This window comes from Cherax quadricarinatus, chromosome 48 (assembly GCF_038502225.1).
Source record: "Cherax quadricarinatus isolate ZL_2023a chromosome 48, ASM3850222v1, whole genome shotgun sequence".
Classification (NCBI taxonomy): domain Eukaryota; kingdom Metazoa; phylum Arthropoda; class Malacostraca; order Decapoda; family Parastacidae; genus Cherax; species Cherax quadricarinatus.
The window spans coordinates 20,794,456-20,812,070 of NC_091339.1; the positions used below are offsets into that span (position 1 = coordinate 20,794,456).

Here is a 17,615-nt window from a genome sequence, read left to right on the forward strand (position 1 = left end):
ATATATATATATATATATATATATATATATATATTATATATATATATATATCATTATATAGTTGTAGCTACAGTTAGAGTAAGAGGTAGATGGGAAAAGAGGAAGGTGGCAACAACAAGTAAGAGGGAGGTGAAAGTGTATAAACTAAGGGAGGAGGAAGTTCGGGCAAGATATAAGCGACTATTGGCAGAAAGGTGGGCTAGTGCAAAGATGAGTAGTGGGGGGGTTGAAGAGGGTTGGAAGTTTTAAAAATGCAGTATTAGAATGTGGGGCAGAAGTTTGTGGTTATAGGAGGGTGGGGGCAGGAGGAAAGAGGAGTGATAGGTGGAATGAAGAAGTAAAAGGGTGTGATAAAAGAGAAAAAGGTAGCTTATGAGAGGTTTTTACAAAGCAGAAGTGTTATAAGAAGAGCAGAGTATATGGAGAGTAAAAGAAAGGTGAAGAGTGGTGAGAGAGTGCAAAAGGAGAGCAGATGAAAGAGTGGGAGAGGCACTGTCAAGAAATTTTAATGAAAATAAGAAAAAAATTTGGGGTGAGTTAAACAAGTTAAGAAAGCCTAGGGAAAGTATGGATTTGTCCGTTAAAAACAGAGTAGGGGAGTTAGTAGATGGAGAGAGGGAGGTATTAGGTAGATGGCGAGAATATTTTGAGGAACTTTTAAATGTTGAGGAAGAAAGGGAGGTGGTAATTTCATGCACTGGCCAGGGAGGTATACCATATTTTAGGAGTGAAGAAGAGCAGAATGTAAGTGTGGTGGAGGTACGTGAGGCATTACGTAGAATGAAAGGGGGTAAAGCAGCTGGAACTGATGGAATCATGACAGAAATGTTAAAAGCAGGGGGGGATATAGTGTTGGAGTGGTTGGTACTTTTGTTTAATAAATGTATGAAAGAGGGGAAGGTACCTAGGGATTGGCAGAGAGCATGTATAGTCCATTTATATAAAGGGAAAGGGGACAAAAGAGATTGTAAAAATTATAGAGGAATAAGTTTACTGAGTATACCAGGAAAAGTATACGGTAGAGTTATAATTGAAAGAATTAGAGGTAAGACAGAATGTAGAATTGCGGATGAGCAAGGAGGCTTCAGAGTGGGTAGGGGATGTGTAGATCAAGTGTTTACATTGAAGCATATAAGTGAACAGTATTTAGATAAAGGTAGGGAAGTTTTTATTGCATTTATGGATTTAGAAAAGGCATATGATAGAGTGGATAGAGGAGCAATGTGGCAGATGTTGCAAGTATATGGAATAGGTGGTAAGTTACTAAATGCTGTAAAGAGCTTTTATGAGGATAGTGAGGCTCAGGTTAGGGTGTGTAGAAGAGAGGGAGAATACTTCCTGGTAAAAGTAGGTCTTAGACAGGGATGTGTAATGTCACCATGGTTGTTTAATATATTTATAGATGGGGTTGTAAAAGAAGTAAATGCTAGGGTGTTCGGGAGAGGGGTGGGATTAAATTATGGGGAATCAAATTCAAAATGGGAATTGACACAGTTACTTTTTGCTGATGATACTGTGCTTATGGGAGATTCTAAAGAAAAATTGCATAGGTTAGTGGATGAGTTTGAGAATGTGTGTAAAGGTAGAAAGTTGAAAGTGAACACAGAAAAGAGTAAGGTGATGAGGGTATCAAATGATTTAGATAAAGAAAAATTGGATATCAAATTGGGGAGGAGGAGTATGGAAGAAGTGAATGTTTTCAGATACTTGGGAGTTGACGTGTCGGCGGATGGATTTATGAAGGATGAGGTTAATCATAGAATTGATGAGGGAAAAAAGGTGAGTGGTGCGTTGAGGTATATGTGGAGTCAAAAAACGTTATCTATTGATATATATATATATATATATATATATATATATATATATATATATATATATATATATATATATATATATATAAAGTTTTTATCTATTGCACCTTACTTTGATACTGCACTTATACCAACATTATTTATGAAAAAAAATTCTGAAAAAACATTATATTTTTAGAATTCCCCTTCTCTCTGGCTTCGCTAAGTAGATGTCTGTTCTTTGGCCACATGACTAGTATTTCCAACTCTTTCTTGATCTTCTTAACAATCTTGTTCCTTCCATTAAGTTGAGAGCTGAATGGGAATTAACTCTGTTTACTTTCCTGGATGTACATGTCCATCACTAAGACAGGTTTTTTTTTTTTTCCCTGCATATACAGTCACTACTTTTATTACCATGCTCTCTCTGTCATGAAAAGTGTTACTGAGTGGTGGTGGTGTGTATGAATGTGAGTGTGTGTGCACGCTTCTCCGTTGATGACTCAAGAAATCGTAATGACACGATTGCAAATAAACCATACCCCCGGCCGGGATTGAACCCGCGGTGGGCTGGAGTTTTGAGACTCTATGACCGCGGGTTCAATCCCGGCCGGGGGTATGGTTTCTCCGTTGATGCCTCAATGCACCACCCAACTTTTCCCCCCCTCATCAATTCTGTGGTTCACTTTGTCTTTCATATACCCATTCGCTGACAAATCCACTCCCAAATATCGGAACATGTTCACTTCCTATCTTTCACTACCTAAATCATATGTTACTCTCATCCCTTTGCTCCTTCCTATTCAGAATCTCCCAAAAACATATTTTAATACCACAGTTCTCCTCAACACCCTAACATTCACTTCTTTTACAACCCCATCTATAAATGTTAAACAACCATGGTGATATTACGCATTGCTGCCTAAGGTCTACTTTTACTGGAAAATAATCTCCCTCTCCTACATACTCTAACATGAGGTTCACCATTCCTATAAAAACTAACTGCTTCTTGGAAGCTACCACATATTCCATGCACTTGGGCAGTGTGCCATATCACTTCCCTATCCACCTTGTCATTTTTATTTCCAATGAACTGGTCGTATCCCACCGAGGCAGGGCGACCTAAAAAGAAAAACCAAACTTTCTCTTTTTAAATTTAGTAAACTTGTACATATATTTATTTAGCATAAGTTAATGTACTGCACTTATTCAAGCCTGGTTATGCATGCTCCAAACTTTCAATTTGCACAGGTTTTGATTTTATCAATATTAGCCATTCATGCTCTGTAATAAACTATAAAAAGTCAAAATATTGCTCCTCCTCAACTTACCACAAACCTGTATTAGTTTGACTTACTTTAGTAGCTTTATCTGTGCTGGTGCAATAGTGTCCATGTTCTTCTGTTGAGTAGCCTTCCTGATGTGGCCACTAACTGAACCCTCAGACTGTATACAAATGTAAAGGGATGAAGAAAGAATAAATATTTCTCAAACTGTTTTTAAAAAATCAATAAGTAGTTATTTTTTTTTTACACTATTTCCATCAAGGTAGTGACCAAAAGAAGAAAAATCCTCACTCACACTAGCCTACTTTTCAGGAGCTGACATGCATTATGGTTCAGTGGTGAAGAAATAATACTAAACTTTCCCAGCCCATAGTCAAAGCGCAGGAACTGAAATGTGCTCTTTCCCTGAAGCCATTCAGAGAATCAGTATCACCTTACACTCCAACAGCAGGTCAAATCCCACATACCGCTCATTTATACTCTGAACTAACAGTCTCGTCTTCACACTGTATATTCAATCTCCTACTTCTTAATAACATGTTCACACAATTTAAAATATTTAATTTGCTAATATCAGGCATTTTCCACATAAAAAAAAGTTTATATGCCATGCATGTGGGTCCAGTCAAGACAGTATTCTTTAATATGATGGTGAGTAAAAACAAAATTATGGTGAAGGATTACTGTATTATAATAACGGAAGTACCAAACTTGTAAGGATATACAGTGCCTGGGTTACATTGAGGAATTTGGCTGAGCATTTGTTAACTGTTCCAGCCTCATAAGCTAGCTACCTAATCTATTACTTTGCAATTGAAATACCTGACTCCAATGATTTTCAGTCACTTTTATTAATACATTAATGGTTCTCTTAGTATATTATGCAACCTCTCATCTATCTTGTCAGATTCTGTTCTACAAGTTCTTAAAGTTCTAAAAGTTCTTGAAGTGGATGCACTTGAAATTACAAGTTTCGTCTTTGTTCTGGATTTTTACTACTAGAATTGCTGTACTGCACTCTGGATTATATTTTCTATAATGTGTAGTTTACCAATATTATTAAACCAACAGTATTTGAACAGAATGCCATATACTGACCTTAGATCGTGATGAAGGCTGTAGCAACACACGAGTAACAGCTGTATTATGTGCTGAGATGACAGCAATGGGTGGGCGAATTGAGCGCAGGTCATGTATAAACACCTGTCCTGTCATGGTACCCAGAGCTACTTGCTGACCGCCTGCTAAGAAGGCTGCACTAGTAAGTGGTGCAGAACTTCGATGTGTCATTAAGGGTCTGAAATGCAGTATGGATGACCTATACTGAAATCTATAGATAATAAATGGTATGGCAGATTCAAATTGAATACAGGTTGCTTCTGACTGCAGCCAACAGTGCTTAACTTAACTAACCTAGCACTATGCAAGTATGCAATTTAAGCTCCAGGAAAGTGACTATCTTTCCACTACGGTCTGAACTCGTTAATCAGAACTAGTTTATTTCAGAGACTAATTTCAGCACCAAATCTCTATTTTTGTTTTTAACGGAAAACTGTAATTAAGAAAAGTGTAGTGGATTTTTATTTTCAACGCATCATCCATCTCCCACTGAGGCAGGGTGACCTAAAACAGAAACACTTTTACCATCATTCACACATAATCACTGTCTTTGCAAAGGTGCCCAGATATGATAGTGTAGCTGCCATCTCCATATAGCCGATACCCCAAGCCCCTCTTTTAAAGTACAGGCACTGTACTTCCCACCTCCAGGACTCAAGTCTGGTTAACCAGTAAAAAAAAGTAGAAAGATAGTGCTTGACCTGGTGAACATCAGGAGCCCCAGCGGTGGATCTCTCAGTATGGCTGTGTACCTGTTGTAGGTTGGCAGACAGCAACTACCCAGAGAGGTACTACTGTCCTGCCAAAAGAGTGCAAGACACAAGCCTGTATTTGATTTACATGATGGCAGGAGTGCCGGTGTCTTTTTGTCTCAAATATACAAGATAACAGGTATATCCTGCTACTTTTACTTACACCTGGTCACACTATACATGCATGTACAAGTTTGTGTATACACAAACATCTGAGTTTCTTTGATTTTTTCTTAATACAGTAGTTCTTGTTCTTATTATTTTTTCCTTTCATATTCTTGGGAAAGTGGAATAAGGATCTTTCCTCTGTAAGCCAGGTGTGTTGTAAAAGTCAACTAAAATGTCAGGAGCAATGGGCTAGTAACCCCTTTTCCCCATAAAGATTATTAAAAGTAAACGAATATGTAGTAGTGATATTAGGTTGTTCCCATCCACTGAGGTGCCCTGAGCCACAGCCCAACCATGCTGATCAAGCCCTATATGTATGTGTTAAGTAATTTTTTTCTTCTATATTTACAAAGATATCCATGGGGAGGTGGAAAAGAATTCCTCCTCTGTAAGCCATGCGTGTCTTAGAGGTGACTAAATTGTCAGAAATATGGGGCTAGTAACCCCTTCTCCTGTATAAATTACTAAATACAGTGGACCCTCGAATTAAGAACCACTCGCAACATGACAAATTATATAAGTGTATTTTTGCAAGTGCTTTTGTAAGTATATTTTCGGGGGTTTGATACAGAGTAATCTATTTTACATTATCCCTGATGAGAGGAAATTCGTTCAGTAACAGCACTTGACCAGCCGTCTGTAATGAAAAAAGTTCCTAACTCGAGGGTCCACTGTATAAAAAAACTTTCATTTTTCTTGTTAGGTCACCCTACCTTGGTGGGATATGGCCAGTTTGTTTGGAAAAAAAAAAAAAAAAAAAAAAAAAAAAAAAAAAAAAAAAAAAAAAAAAAAAAAAAAAAAAAAAAAAAAAAAAAAGATTTCTCATATTCAGCAAAATGCCAACTCAGGATCATGATCCTATATCTGTTCTTCGTGTTGATGAGGAGGCTGGAGGCAGTGGAGATGTTGTGTCTGAGGGCAATGTGTGGTGTAAACATTATGCAGAGAATTCTTAACTTGAAGATTAGGAAGAAGTGCAGGGTTAGTAAAAGTATTATAGAGAGAGCTGAGGAAGGGTCGAGGTGGTTTGGACATTTATAGAAGCAGCAGCAAAATAGGATGACTTGGAGGGTGTATAAATTTGTAGTGTAAGGAAGGCAGGGTAGAGGTCACACTAGGAAAGGTTGGAGGGAGGGAGTAAAGAAGATTTTGTGTGTGAGAGGCTTGGACATACTGCAGGCATATGTGAGCGTGTTAGAGAAGAGTGGAGGCAAATGGTTTTTGGGACTTGAGCTGTTTTAATAAGGGCAAGATAACATTTTATGGAGGGATTCAAGGAAGCCAGTTAGCCAGACTTGAGTCCTGGAGGTGGGAAACACAATGCCTACACTCTGAAGGAGAGGCAGGGATATCTGTAGTTTGGAGGAGCATCTGAACTGTATTATCAGTGCATCTCTGGCAAGACAGTGATAGAGTGAACAATGGTGAAGGTTTCTTTTTTGGGTCACCCTACCTTGGTGGGAGAATGCCAGTGTCATTAAAAAAATATTAATCAGATTAGGTTAATATAATGTAACCTAGAATAACTAATATTTAATTATTGTAGATGTTTAAGTCGCAAAAAACCCACAAACTGTAATGCATGTGAAAATGGCTTATATATTTGGAGGACAGGTTGAATCACCAATACACTTATTAGAAGTTGCATCAAAAATGTAGAATTCTTTGCAAATGTTTCAGTTATACTCTAATGGCAATGGGGCACTAAGTTAAAAGTTAGCATTGGAAAAATATTTGTGATCAGAGCAGGTGTTTCAAAATGTTTGAACATTTTTGTTTTAGAATGGACAGGATTATTAACAAAAAATATGTAAGTGTTCAGGTTATAAAATGCAGTCACTTACTGTTTTGTTTGAACATTGTAACATGCAAGCTTCTTGTCGTAACCAACTGACATCATTAACAGTTCATTAACAGGGGAGAACAATATGGCAGAAGCTGGTGAACTGTGAGCAGAACTGAAGGCATGGACAACCTTGTTAGCATGAGAATCAAACAAGGCAACTGATCCTCCTTCAGAACAACATCCTAACAGGGACTTCTTCACACGGCTGTAAGCCAAATCAGTTATAGCCTGCAAATGTATTATAACTAATTAAAGAATAAAGAAGCTATATTCAGGATAAAAGTTATAGTATCATATAATATTATCTTTCTTTCAACACCAATATTTCAATCATGGTGACTACCACCTATTCTAGGCATCATATCAACGTCTAGTATATTAAAAAATATATTATAATTTACTAAACTCTTGCAAATTACTCAATTACAGGGAATTAGTCTGAACAGTATTAGTCTGAAAAAACTGGGATAGTGCACGGAGCAATATACTTTAGAATTAAGAGCACTCCATTCTCAAGCATATGTATGAAATGGATTCTTCGCATTTCAGTGAAAACATAATAAAAATAAATATTAATTATAACCACAATAATTTTCTTCCTACGTACAATGGTACCCTGAGTTTCGGCCATAATCCGTTCCAGAAGGCTGTTCGAGTGCCGTTACCAAAGGAATTTGTTAAGTTTAGTTAATATCTTTATTATGCACCCCATACCCATCCTGTGGGCGGTAGTCAAAAGATTACAAAGGTACATAATGGGTCCAGGGACTGGACCCAAAGTTATGATAGCTGAACTAGTTACAAAGGTAATGAACTCTAGGTAGATCTGGTCACAATCATGGCAAGTTACAAAGGTAATGAATCAGCGAATTTGTTAAGATAAGATTTTCTTTGGATTTTTAACCCAAGAGGGTTAGCCACCCAGGATAACCCAAGAAAGTCAGTACCTGGAGTTTACCTGGAGAGAGTTCCGGGGGTCAACGCCCCCGCGGCCCGGTCTGTGACCAGGCCTCCTGGTGGATCAGAGCCTGATCAACCAGGCTGTTGCTGCTGGCTGCACGCAAACCAACGTACGAGCCACAGCCCGGCTGATCAGGAACTGACTTTAGGTGCTTGTCCAGTGCCAGCTTGAAGACTGCCAGGGGTCTGTTGGTAATCCCCCTTATGTGTGCTGGGAGGCAGTTGAACAGTCTCGGGCCCCTGACACTTATTGTATGGTCTCTTAACGTGCTAGTGACACCCCTGCTTTTCATTGGGGGGATGGTGCATTGTCTGCCAAGTCTTTTGCTTTCGTAGTGAGTGATTTTCGTGTGCAAGTTCGGTACTAGACCCTCTAGGATTTTCCAGGTGTATATAATCATGTATCTCTCCCTCCTGCGTTCCAGGGAATACAGGTTTAGAAACCTCAAGCGCTCCCAGTAATTGAGGTGTTTTATCTCCGTTATGCGCGCCGTGAAAGTTCTCTGTACATTTTCTAGGTCGGCAATTTCACCTGCCTTGAAAGGTGCTGTTAGTGTGCAGCAATATTCCAGCCTAGATAGAACAAGTGACCTGAAGAGTGTCATCATGGGCTTGGCCTCCCTAGTTTTGAAGGTTCTCATTATCCATCCTGTCATTTTTCTAGCAGATGCGATTGATACAATGTTATGGTCCTTGAAGGTGAGATCCTCCGACATGATCACTCCCAGGTCTTTGACGTTGGTGTTTCGCTCTATTTTGTGGCCAGAATTTGTTTTGTACTCTGATGAAGATTTAATTTCCTCATGTTTACCATATCTGAGTAATTGAAATTTCTCATCGTTGAACTTCATATTGTTTTCTGCAGCCCACTGAAAGATTTGGTTGATGTCCGCCTGGAGCCTTGCAGTGTCTGCAATGGAAGACACTGTCATGCAGATTCGGGTGTCATCTGCAAAGGAAGACACGGTGCTGTGGCTGACATCCTTGTCTATGTCAGATATGAGGATGAGGAACAAGATGGGAGCGAGTACTGTGCCTTGTGGAACAGAGCTTTTCACCGTAGCTGCCTTGGACTTTACTCTGTTGACGACTACTCTCTGTGTTCTGTTAGTGAGGAAATTATAGATCCATCGACCGACTTTTCCTGTTATTCCTTTAGCACGCATTTTGTGCGCTATTACGCCATGGTCACACTTGTCGAAGGCTTTTGCAAAGTCTGTATGTATTACATCTGCATTCTTTTTGTCTTCTAGTGCATTTAGGACCTTGTCGTAGTGATCCAATAGTTGAGACAGACAGGAGCGACCTGTTCTAAACCCATGTTGCCCTGGGTTGTGTAACTGATGGGTTTCTAGATGGGTGGTGATCTTGCTTCTTAGGACCCTTTCAAAGATTTTTATGATATGGGATGTTAGTGCTATTGGTCTGTAGTTCTTTGCTGTTGCTTTACTGCCCCCTTTGTGGAGTGGGGCTATGTCTGTTGTTTTTAGTAACTGTGGGACGACCCCCGTGTCCATGCTCCCTCTCCATAGGATGGAAAAGGCTCGTGATAGGGGCTTCTTGCAGTTCTTGATGAACACAGAGTTCCGTGAGTCTGGCCCTGGGGCAGAGTGCATGAGCATGTCATTTATCGCCTGTTCGAAGTCATTTGGCGTCAGGATAACATCGGATAGGCTTGTGTTAATCAAATTTTGTGGCTCTCTCATAAAAAATTAATTTTGATCTTCGACTCTCAGTCTGGTTAGCGGCTTGCTAAAAACTGAGTCATATTGGGACTTGAGTAGCTCACTCATTTCCTTGCTGTCATCTGTGTAGGACCCATCTTGTTTAAGTAGGGGCCCAATACTGGACATTGTTCTCGATTTTGATTTGGCATAGGAGAAGAAATACTTTGGGTTTCTTTCGATTTCATTTATGGCTTTTAGTTCTTCCCGCGATTCCTGACTCCTAAAGGATTCTTTTAGCTTAAGTTCGATGCTTGCTATTTCTCTGACCAGTGTCTCCCTACGCATTTCAGATATATTGACCTCTTTTAGCCGCTCTGTTATTCTTTTCCGTCGCCTGTAAAGGGAGCGCCTGTCTCTTTCTATTTTACATCTACTCCTCCTTTTTCTTAGAGGAATAAGCCTTGTGCATACATCGAGTGCCACCGAGTTAATCTGTTCTAGGCATAAGTTGGGGTCTGTGTTGCTTAGTATATCTTCCCAGCTTACATCGGTTAGGACTTGGTTTACTTGGTCCCACTTTATGTTTTTGTTATTGAAGTTGAATTTGGTGAATGCTCCCTCGTGACTAGTCTCATTATGTCGGTCTGGGGCTCCACACATACATGTCTGAACCTCAATTATGTTGTGATCTGAGTATATTGTTTTTGATATGGTGACACTTCTTATCAGATCATCATTGTTAGTGAAGATGAGGTCTAGTGTATTCTCCAGTCTAGTAGGCTCTATTATTTGCTGGTTTAAATTGAATTTTGTGCAGAGATTTAAAAGCTCGTGTGAGTGTGAGTTTTCATCAGAGCTGCCTCCTGGTGTTATTACTGCAACAATATTATTTGCTATATTCCTCCATTTTAGGTGCCTTAAGTTGAAATCCCCCAGGAGCAAGATGTTGGGTGCAGGAGCTGGAAGATTTTCCAGACAGTGGTCAATTTTTAACAGCTGTTCCTGGAATTGCTGGGATGTTGCATCCAGAGGCTTGTAGACTACCACAATGACTAGGTTTTGGTTCTCGATCTTTACTGCTAAAACTTCCACTACATCATTTGAGGCATTAAGCAGTTCTGTGCAAACAAGTGACTCTGCAATGTACGTCATCGAGGACTGTCCTAATTTATTTCCATTGGTGTCCTCAATCTTGTCCCCTAGGATGCAACCCACACCAGTCGACTAACACCCAGGTACCTATTTGCTGCTAGGTGAACAGAACAACAGGGGTAAGGAAACACGTCGAAATGTTTCCACCCGCTGGGAATCGAACCTGGGCCCTCCGTGTGTGAAGCAGGAGTTTTAGCCACCAGGCCATAAGGAATAATGTAAATTAGATCAGTCTGTTTCAGACCCCCAAAAATATACCTACAAAAGCACTTACACTAATACACTTACATAACTGTTCAAGTTGGGAGCTGTACGAAACTCAGGGTACCACTGTAATTCATTACCAATTACCTACGTTGAAGCAAGAAAAGCCATGTATAATTTTTTTAAAACATCAGCTGTTTCCCACCGAGGCAGGGTGACCCAAAAAGAAAGAAAAAACTTTCATCATTCAACACTTTCACCATCATTCAAATATAATCACTCACTTTGCGGAGGCACTCGGTTGCGACAGTTTAGATGTCCCTCCAAACTGCCAATGTCCTAAACCCCTCCTTTAAAGTGCAGGCACTGTACTTCCCATCTCCAGGACTCAAGTCTGGCTAAGCGGTTCCCCAGAATCCCTTCACAAAAAATTACCCTGCTCACACTCCAATAGCTTGTCAAGTCCCAAAAACCATTTGTCTCCATTCATTCCTATCTAACATGCTCACACATGCCTGCTGCATGTCCAGGACCCATGCACACAAAACCTCTTCTACCCCCTCCCTCCATCCTTTCCTAGAATGACCCCTACCCCTCTCCCCTCCACTACAGATTTATACACCCTCCAAGTCATTTTTTTTGCTTCTTAATATTAAATTACATACGAGGCAATTTTTTTTTTTCAACAAGTCAGCCGTCTCCCACCGAGGCAGGGTGACCCAAAAAGAAAGAAAATCCCCAAAAAGAAAATACTTTCATCAACATTCAACACTATCACATCACTCACACAATCACTATCTTTGCAGAGGCACCCATATACAACAGTTCAGAAGCATATATAAAGATATATAACATACCCCTCCAAACTGCCAATATCCCAAACCCCTCCTTTAAAATGCAGGCATTGTACTTCCTGTTTCCAGTACTCAAGTCCGGCTATATAAAAATAACTGGTTTCCCTGAATCCCTTCACCGAGGCTCGTCAGGTCCCAAAAACCATTCGTCTCCATTCACCCCTAACACGCTCACACATGCTTGCTGGAAGTCCAAGCAGCCCCTTGTCCACAAAACCTCCTTTACCCCCTCCCTCCAACCTTTTCAAGGATGACCCCTACCCCACCTTCCTTTCCCTACAGATTTATATGCTCTCCAAGTCATTCTACTTTGATCCATTCTCTCTAAATGACCAAACCACCTCAACAACCCCTCTGCAGCCCTCTGACTACATAATATTTACACCACACATTGCCCTTAGACAGGACATCTCCACTGCCTCCAGCTGCCTCCTTGCTGCATCATTTGCAACCCAAGCTTCACACCCATATAAGTGTTGGTACCACTATACAGTGGTACTTTGAGTTACGAACTTAATTCGTTCCATAGGGCTGTTTGAGTGCTGATATCGAACGAATTTGTTCCCATGAGGAAAAATGTAAATTAAATTAGTCCATTTCAGACCCCCAAAAATACACTTACAAAAGCACTTACAAAAATACACTTACATAATTGTTCGAGTTAAGAGCTGTTCGAAACTCGAGGTACCACTGTACTTTCGTACATTCTCTCCTTTGCCTCCATGCATAGTATTTTTTGTCTCCACAGATACCTCAATGCACCACTCACCTTTTTTCCTTCATCAATTCTATGGTTAAATATGAGGCAATGACTGCAGAAAATAAGTGAACAAATCTATTCCTTAATGTTTAGTCTGTTCCTGAGAATGTGTGGACACCATAAAGTACAGTTACTCAAGTTTCATGGCTCTGATCTCCCCCCCCCCATGCCTTCATTTCTTCTTTATTTGAATTTGATGCTTATTCTTTTGTCTCATAATGCCTCATATCCTACTGTATATTGTATGAATGGGTGTCAAATGCAGACTAAGATACCTTAAAACATTTAATAATAGAAAAAAAAATATATACACTCACCTCTCACCATACATTAAGACTACAAATATTTTAAGGTAAGTAATGGGTGTACCTGTGTGTATATTTTACATTTTATTGTTTTTAATGCCTAGTTCTATTGCTAACTTAATATATGTTAGTGTAAACTTATTATACATACCTGATTATCAAATATCTTAAATGGCCCAGCCCTGGAGTTGTTCACAACAGACAGCAAGAAGATTGAGCCTTTTTTTGTAGCAGCTGTTATGTGAGAATCATTGTGACTAAAGCTGATATGTGCTATATTACTATCTGGGACCTGGAAGCATAGGAAGTGCATAGGGCATTAGTGGATCAGAAGAAATATGCAATATAAAGAATTGTGGAATAGCAGAGGAAATCAGAAATATGGAGAAAGAGGTTGTAGAGCACAACAGGTTACAATTTTTTGTTATGCCATAATGAAGTGAAATGGATAGGATACTGGACTTGAAAGAAGAATTTTCATAAGAAACTCACGCAGGTGTAGGGGTGGGGAAGAAATTGCAGTATGGTATATAAACATTTGCCTATTTTTTTTTTCTTGTTTTGTTTGTTATTGGCAATTTTGATGAATCACTAAATTTTTCAGTCTTCTTTTTTAGTCATTCATCCCACAGGCCCTAGATGTACTGCAGTTGAGAAATTAAAAAAGTCCTTCAGTGTACAATAGTTTAAGCACATCTCTCTTTCTTTCAACACACCGGCCGTATCCCACCGAGGCGGGGAGGCCCAAAAGGAAAAACAAAAGTTTCTCCTTTTACATTTAGTAATATATACAGGAGAAGGGGTTACTAGCCCCTTGCTTTCGTCATTTTAGTCGCCTCTTACGACACACATGGCTTATGGAGGAAGAATTCTGTTCCACTTTTCCATGGAGATAGGAGGAAATAAACAAGAACAAAAACTAGAAAGAAAATAGAAGAAAACTCATAGGGGTGTGTATATATATGCTTGTACATGTATGTGTAGTGTGACCTAAGTGTAAGTAGAAGTAGCAAAATGTACCTGAAATCTTGCATTTGTATGAGACAGAAAAAAAAAGACACCAGCAATCCTACCATCGTGTAAAACAATTACAGACTTCCGTTTTACACTCACTTGGCAGGACGGTAGTACCTCCCTGAGTGGTTGCTGTCTACCAACCTACTACCTATTTTATGCACATTTTTTTTTTTCAACAAACCAGCCATATCCCACCAAGGCAGGGTGGCCCAAAAAGAAAAACGAAAGTTTCTCTTTTTAAATTTAGTAATTTATACGGGAGAAGGGGTTACTAGCCCTTTGCTCCCGGCATTTTAGTCACCTCTTACAACACGCGTGGCTTACGGAGGAAGAATTCTGTTCCACTTCCCCATGGAGATAAGAGGAAATAAACAAGAACAAGAACTAGAAAGAAAATAGAAGAAAACTCAGAGGGGTATGTATATATATGCTTGTACATGTATGTGTAGTGTGTCCTAAGTGTAAGTAGAAGTAGCAAGACGTACCTGAAATCTTGCATGTTTATGAGACAGAAAAAAAGACACCAGCAATCCTACCATCATGTAAAACAATTACAGGCTTCCGTTTTACACTCACTTGGCAGGACGGTAGTACCTCCCTGGGCAGTTGTTGTCTACCAACCTACTACCTAGAATTTTATGCACATGTTTATATAAAAAAAATTATTCAGTAAAACTATGAAAATTTCTTCTGGTTTGAAATGTTTTATTTACCTGCCAAAATACAAGTGACAATACTGTTACTGTACAAGACTTCCATATAGCAGATCACTGTACTTGTGTTATATAAAGCTTAAAAAAGATATATGTACTTCATTATATGTCATTTTGTTAACATGCTTACTTGCTTATGACCTCACAGAACATGGATTCAAACTTACTGAATACATTTTTAACTGTGCTTGTGACTTCACATTCCATATAGTCACACTACTGTGATTTCCAACGCCCAAATACTGAGGGGACCGACTTGCAAATTCTATGCAACTTGGTGCATCCTGAAAAAGGGTTATAATCAGTAGTGAATAAAGCACTCAACAAAAATGTTAGTTCTAGAGGCAATTCCCTATAATAAATAAAATAAAAATTAATAACTAAAAAAAAATACCATGCACAAACACATGCATACATGCACACAATTACAAAATGAACAGGGCCAATGTTTCAGAGATGGCAAACAGGAACAAGAGGGCACAACTGGAAGACAAAAACTCAGATGAGTCTTAAGGATGTTAAGAAGTATTTCTTAAGCCTTAAAGTTGTCAGGAAGTGTTATAATCCGGAGAGTGAACTGGTTGAGGAGGGACCCATACAGTTTTAACTCTCTCACTGTCCAGACCCCTGAAATTAATATTGCTCCCAGTGTCCACTTTTTTAACCCTTTCAATGGCAGTCAGGTAGAGCTATGTCACTGAGGCCAGGGTAGGTCACGTAATTCTATATCATGAACTCTGCTCCCTCAGATAAGCTGTAAGTAGTATGTATACTTTTGCTCAGATATGAGAGAAGGCATCTGCATGGCCAATGTGCACATTATAAAAAAAAAATTGTGCCCCCATGTGGTGCATGATGGAAAAACAAAACTCTGACTGTGTTTGGTTTACAATAGTGACTGAGGTGCTTTCTAGGATGATTATTTTTTTATTGGCTGTTTCTTGGTATCATCTGATAGAAATGAAGATATACTACTGAAATAGAGATGATTTTGAATGGTTTCAAGATGCAAGATAGCAGAAATATTTTGGTTTTTGCTGATTTTCATAAGGATGGGTAAGTTTTCCATCAAATTACATACTTTTGGTGTCATTACCTTTAGAAAAAGATTCTCTACCATTTCAGAAGAACATTTTTTTTAATGTGAACACAGAGCAATATTGCTTTTGAGGGTTCTGAACAGTGAAAGAGTTAATCTGTGTTTTTTTTTTTAATTAGACTTCTATTAAAATGCTACAAAAGTATTTCAATCCTTTCAGTTTTGAATAAAAAATTTCTTTTCAAACTTACAATTCCTCGTACAACTCCTATGTTTGCAGCTGACTTGGCATTAACAGCTGACAACAAAATTTCTTTTCCTGTTTCTCCCAAACTTGCCAGGCATTGGCCATCCTGATTCCAAGTCATTTCCCTAATACGGCCTGAAAATCAAAGGATCTCTTAACCTAACAGTTATAATATACTATCAATGAAGCACAAAACAACATTCTTGCACAAGTGCAAGGGCCACCAGCCTTACCCAAGTGCACGGTACTTCTAGATAGGCACACAAAAATGAAAGAAATCCTTTTACATGTACGTATTTGTACATGACACTGGTACAGCATATGAGTTCTATTCATACACCTTCGATTGCACTTTCTACCTACAAAGTACATACAGTACACTGTACGTTATGGGAAAAGCTAAACTAAAAAGTAGTTTTTAACATTTTGTGAATTACCTCTTTTCAAAACAAGAGCTGATTTCTTTGAGAGTTGAGTTCACATGGCACTGGAGACACTGAACATCAAGACAATAACAGACCAGTATCGCAATGCTGAATATTTATTTTTCAGCTTTCTTTGTACAGTATGTTACTCTCATACAACTATGGGCATAACTTAAGGCAAATTTCTGGGCATAATTGGTCAACTACTTGCTAGTTATAGTATATGGTTTACAGGAAATAACAGTGCCTAACCTAAGTGCATTTATTCAAAAACACAGGCAAAACACCTGGATATTGTACATCTGTAGCTGACATAATAAGTGGATGTCAGTGATCTGATGCTCCAGAGAGACAGATCAGTCAGAAGTCTCTGGTATTTTCCTACTGGTTTGTTGATGATAAATCTATCGAAATACACTAATATAATACAGCCTCTCCTCACTTAGCGATGTACTCGTTTACTGATGACTCGTACTTACGACAGGCCTTCTGACCAGTATGCATACCTAAATAATGTATATAAAAAGCTGATTTCCTCTATTCTGTTTATTACAATATACAGTACACTACTGTAGAAACATTTAAAAATATAGCAGAAATGTTATAAATGGTGCAAAAGTGACATTAAAACAATATCAGAGATGGTTGACACAAACCCACTACCATTATAGTATGCTCCTCACTTTGGGATGAATTCGTTTATTGACGTGGTCTTAGGAACAGAACTCTGTTATTAAGTGAGGAGGCTGTATAACCAAAGTTGGCTTATCCTAACTGAAACTTACATTATGTTATTGGATAACTCATGATTATAATTTAGCAAGCCACTGAACCTGTCACCTAGATAACTTTACGAACTCACCATTTTCTGAAGCAATTTCTTGGCACAAAGTATAGTTTTGCGAGTGCCAGAGTTTAACCGAGTCTCCAGCTGTAGCAAGTAATGCATCCCCCATTATTGAACCTGCAATAATTTAATTATAGAATTATAATTATTGCTGACAAATATAACTGTGTAAGGACATTATATTGTATGTCATAAAATTAATGGGCATACACTGATACATACCAATATACTGTACCCCGTTGGAAGTAAGTCACATTGCTTGATTTGAATGAATTATCCTAGGTTAAATTCTGCATAATGTACTTGGTTATCCTGGTTGGCTAACCCTCCAGGTTAAAAATTCAATCAAATTTTTCTCTTATGAATTATCACAGGAAAGCACAACCCATAAGGGGTTATACATGTAGCACCTGAGGAATGGGGAGGGGGGGGGCAATCAGGTTCCATACTGGCAAGGACCCCAA

At 38.9% G+C, this 17,615-nt stretch overlaps 1 protein-coding gene across 4 annotated transcripts in view; it reads right to left on the reverse strand.

The window, feature by feature from the left end:
* Grip71 overlaps positions 1 to 17,615 on the reverse strand; it is a 32,875-nt gene that overhangs the window by 14,033 nt on the left and 1,227 nt on the right. For 3 of the 4 annotated variants that reach the window (XM_053787034.2, XM_053787033.2, XM_053787032.2), the window contains exons 2-8: positions 17,167 to 17,268; positions 15,884 to 16,014; positions 14,761 to 14,877; positions 13,015 to 13,155; positions 6,960 to 7,189; positions 4,175 to 4,373; positions 3,148 to 3,236 (exon numbers count right to left, since the gene is read on the reverse strand). In XM_053787034.2, coding sequence (XP_053643009.2) covers positions 3,148 to 3,236; positions 4,175 to 4,373; positions 6,960 to 7,189; positions 13,015 to 13,155; positions 14,761 to 14,877; positions 15,884 to 16,014; positions 17,167 to 17,260 — 1,001 coding nt within the window. In that variant the 5' untranslated portion in view covers positions 17,261 to 17,268. Of the gene's footprint in view, positions 1 to 3,147; positions 3,237 to 4,174; positions 4,374 to 6,959; positions 7,190 to 13,014; positions 13,156 to 14,760; positions 14,878 to 15,883; positions 16,015 to 17,166; positions 17,269 to 17,373; positions 17,396 to 17,615 lie in introns of those variants that run through there. The other variant, XM_053787035.2, reaches the window with a different exon arrangement.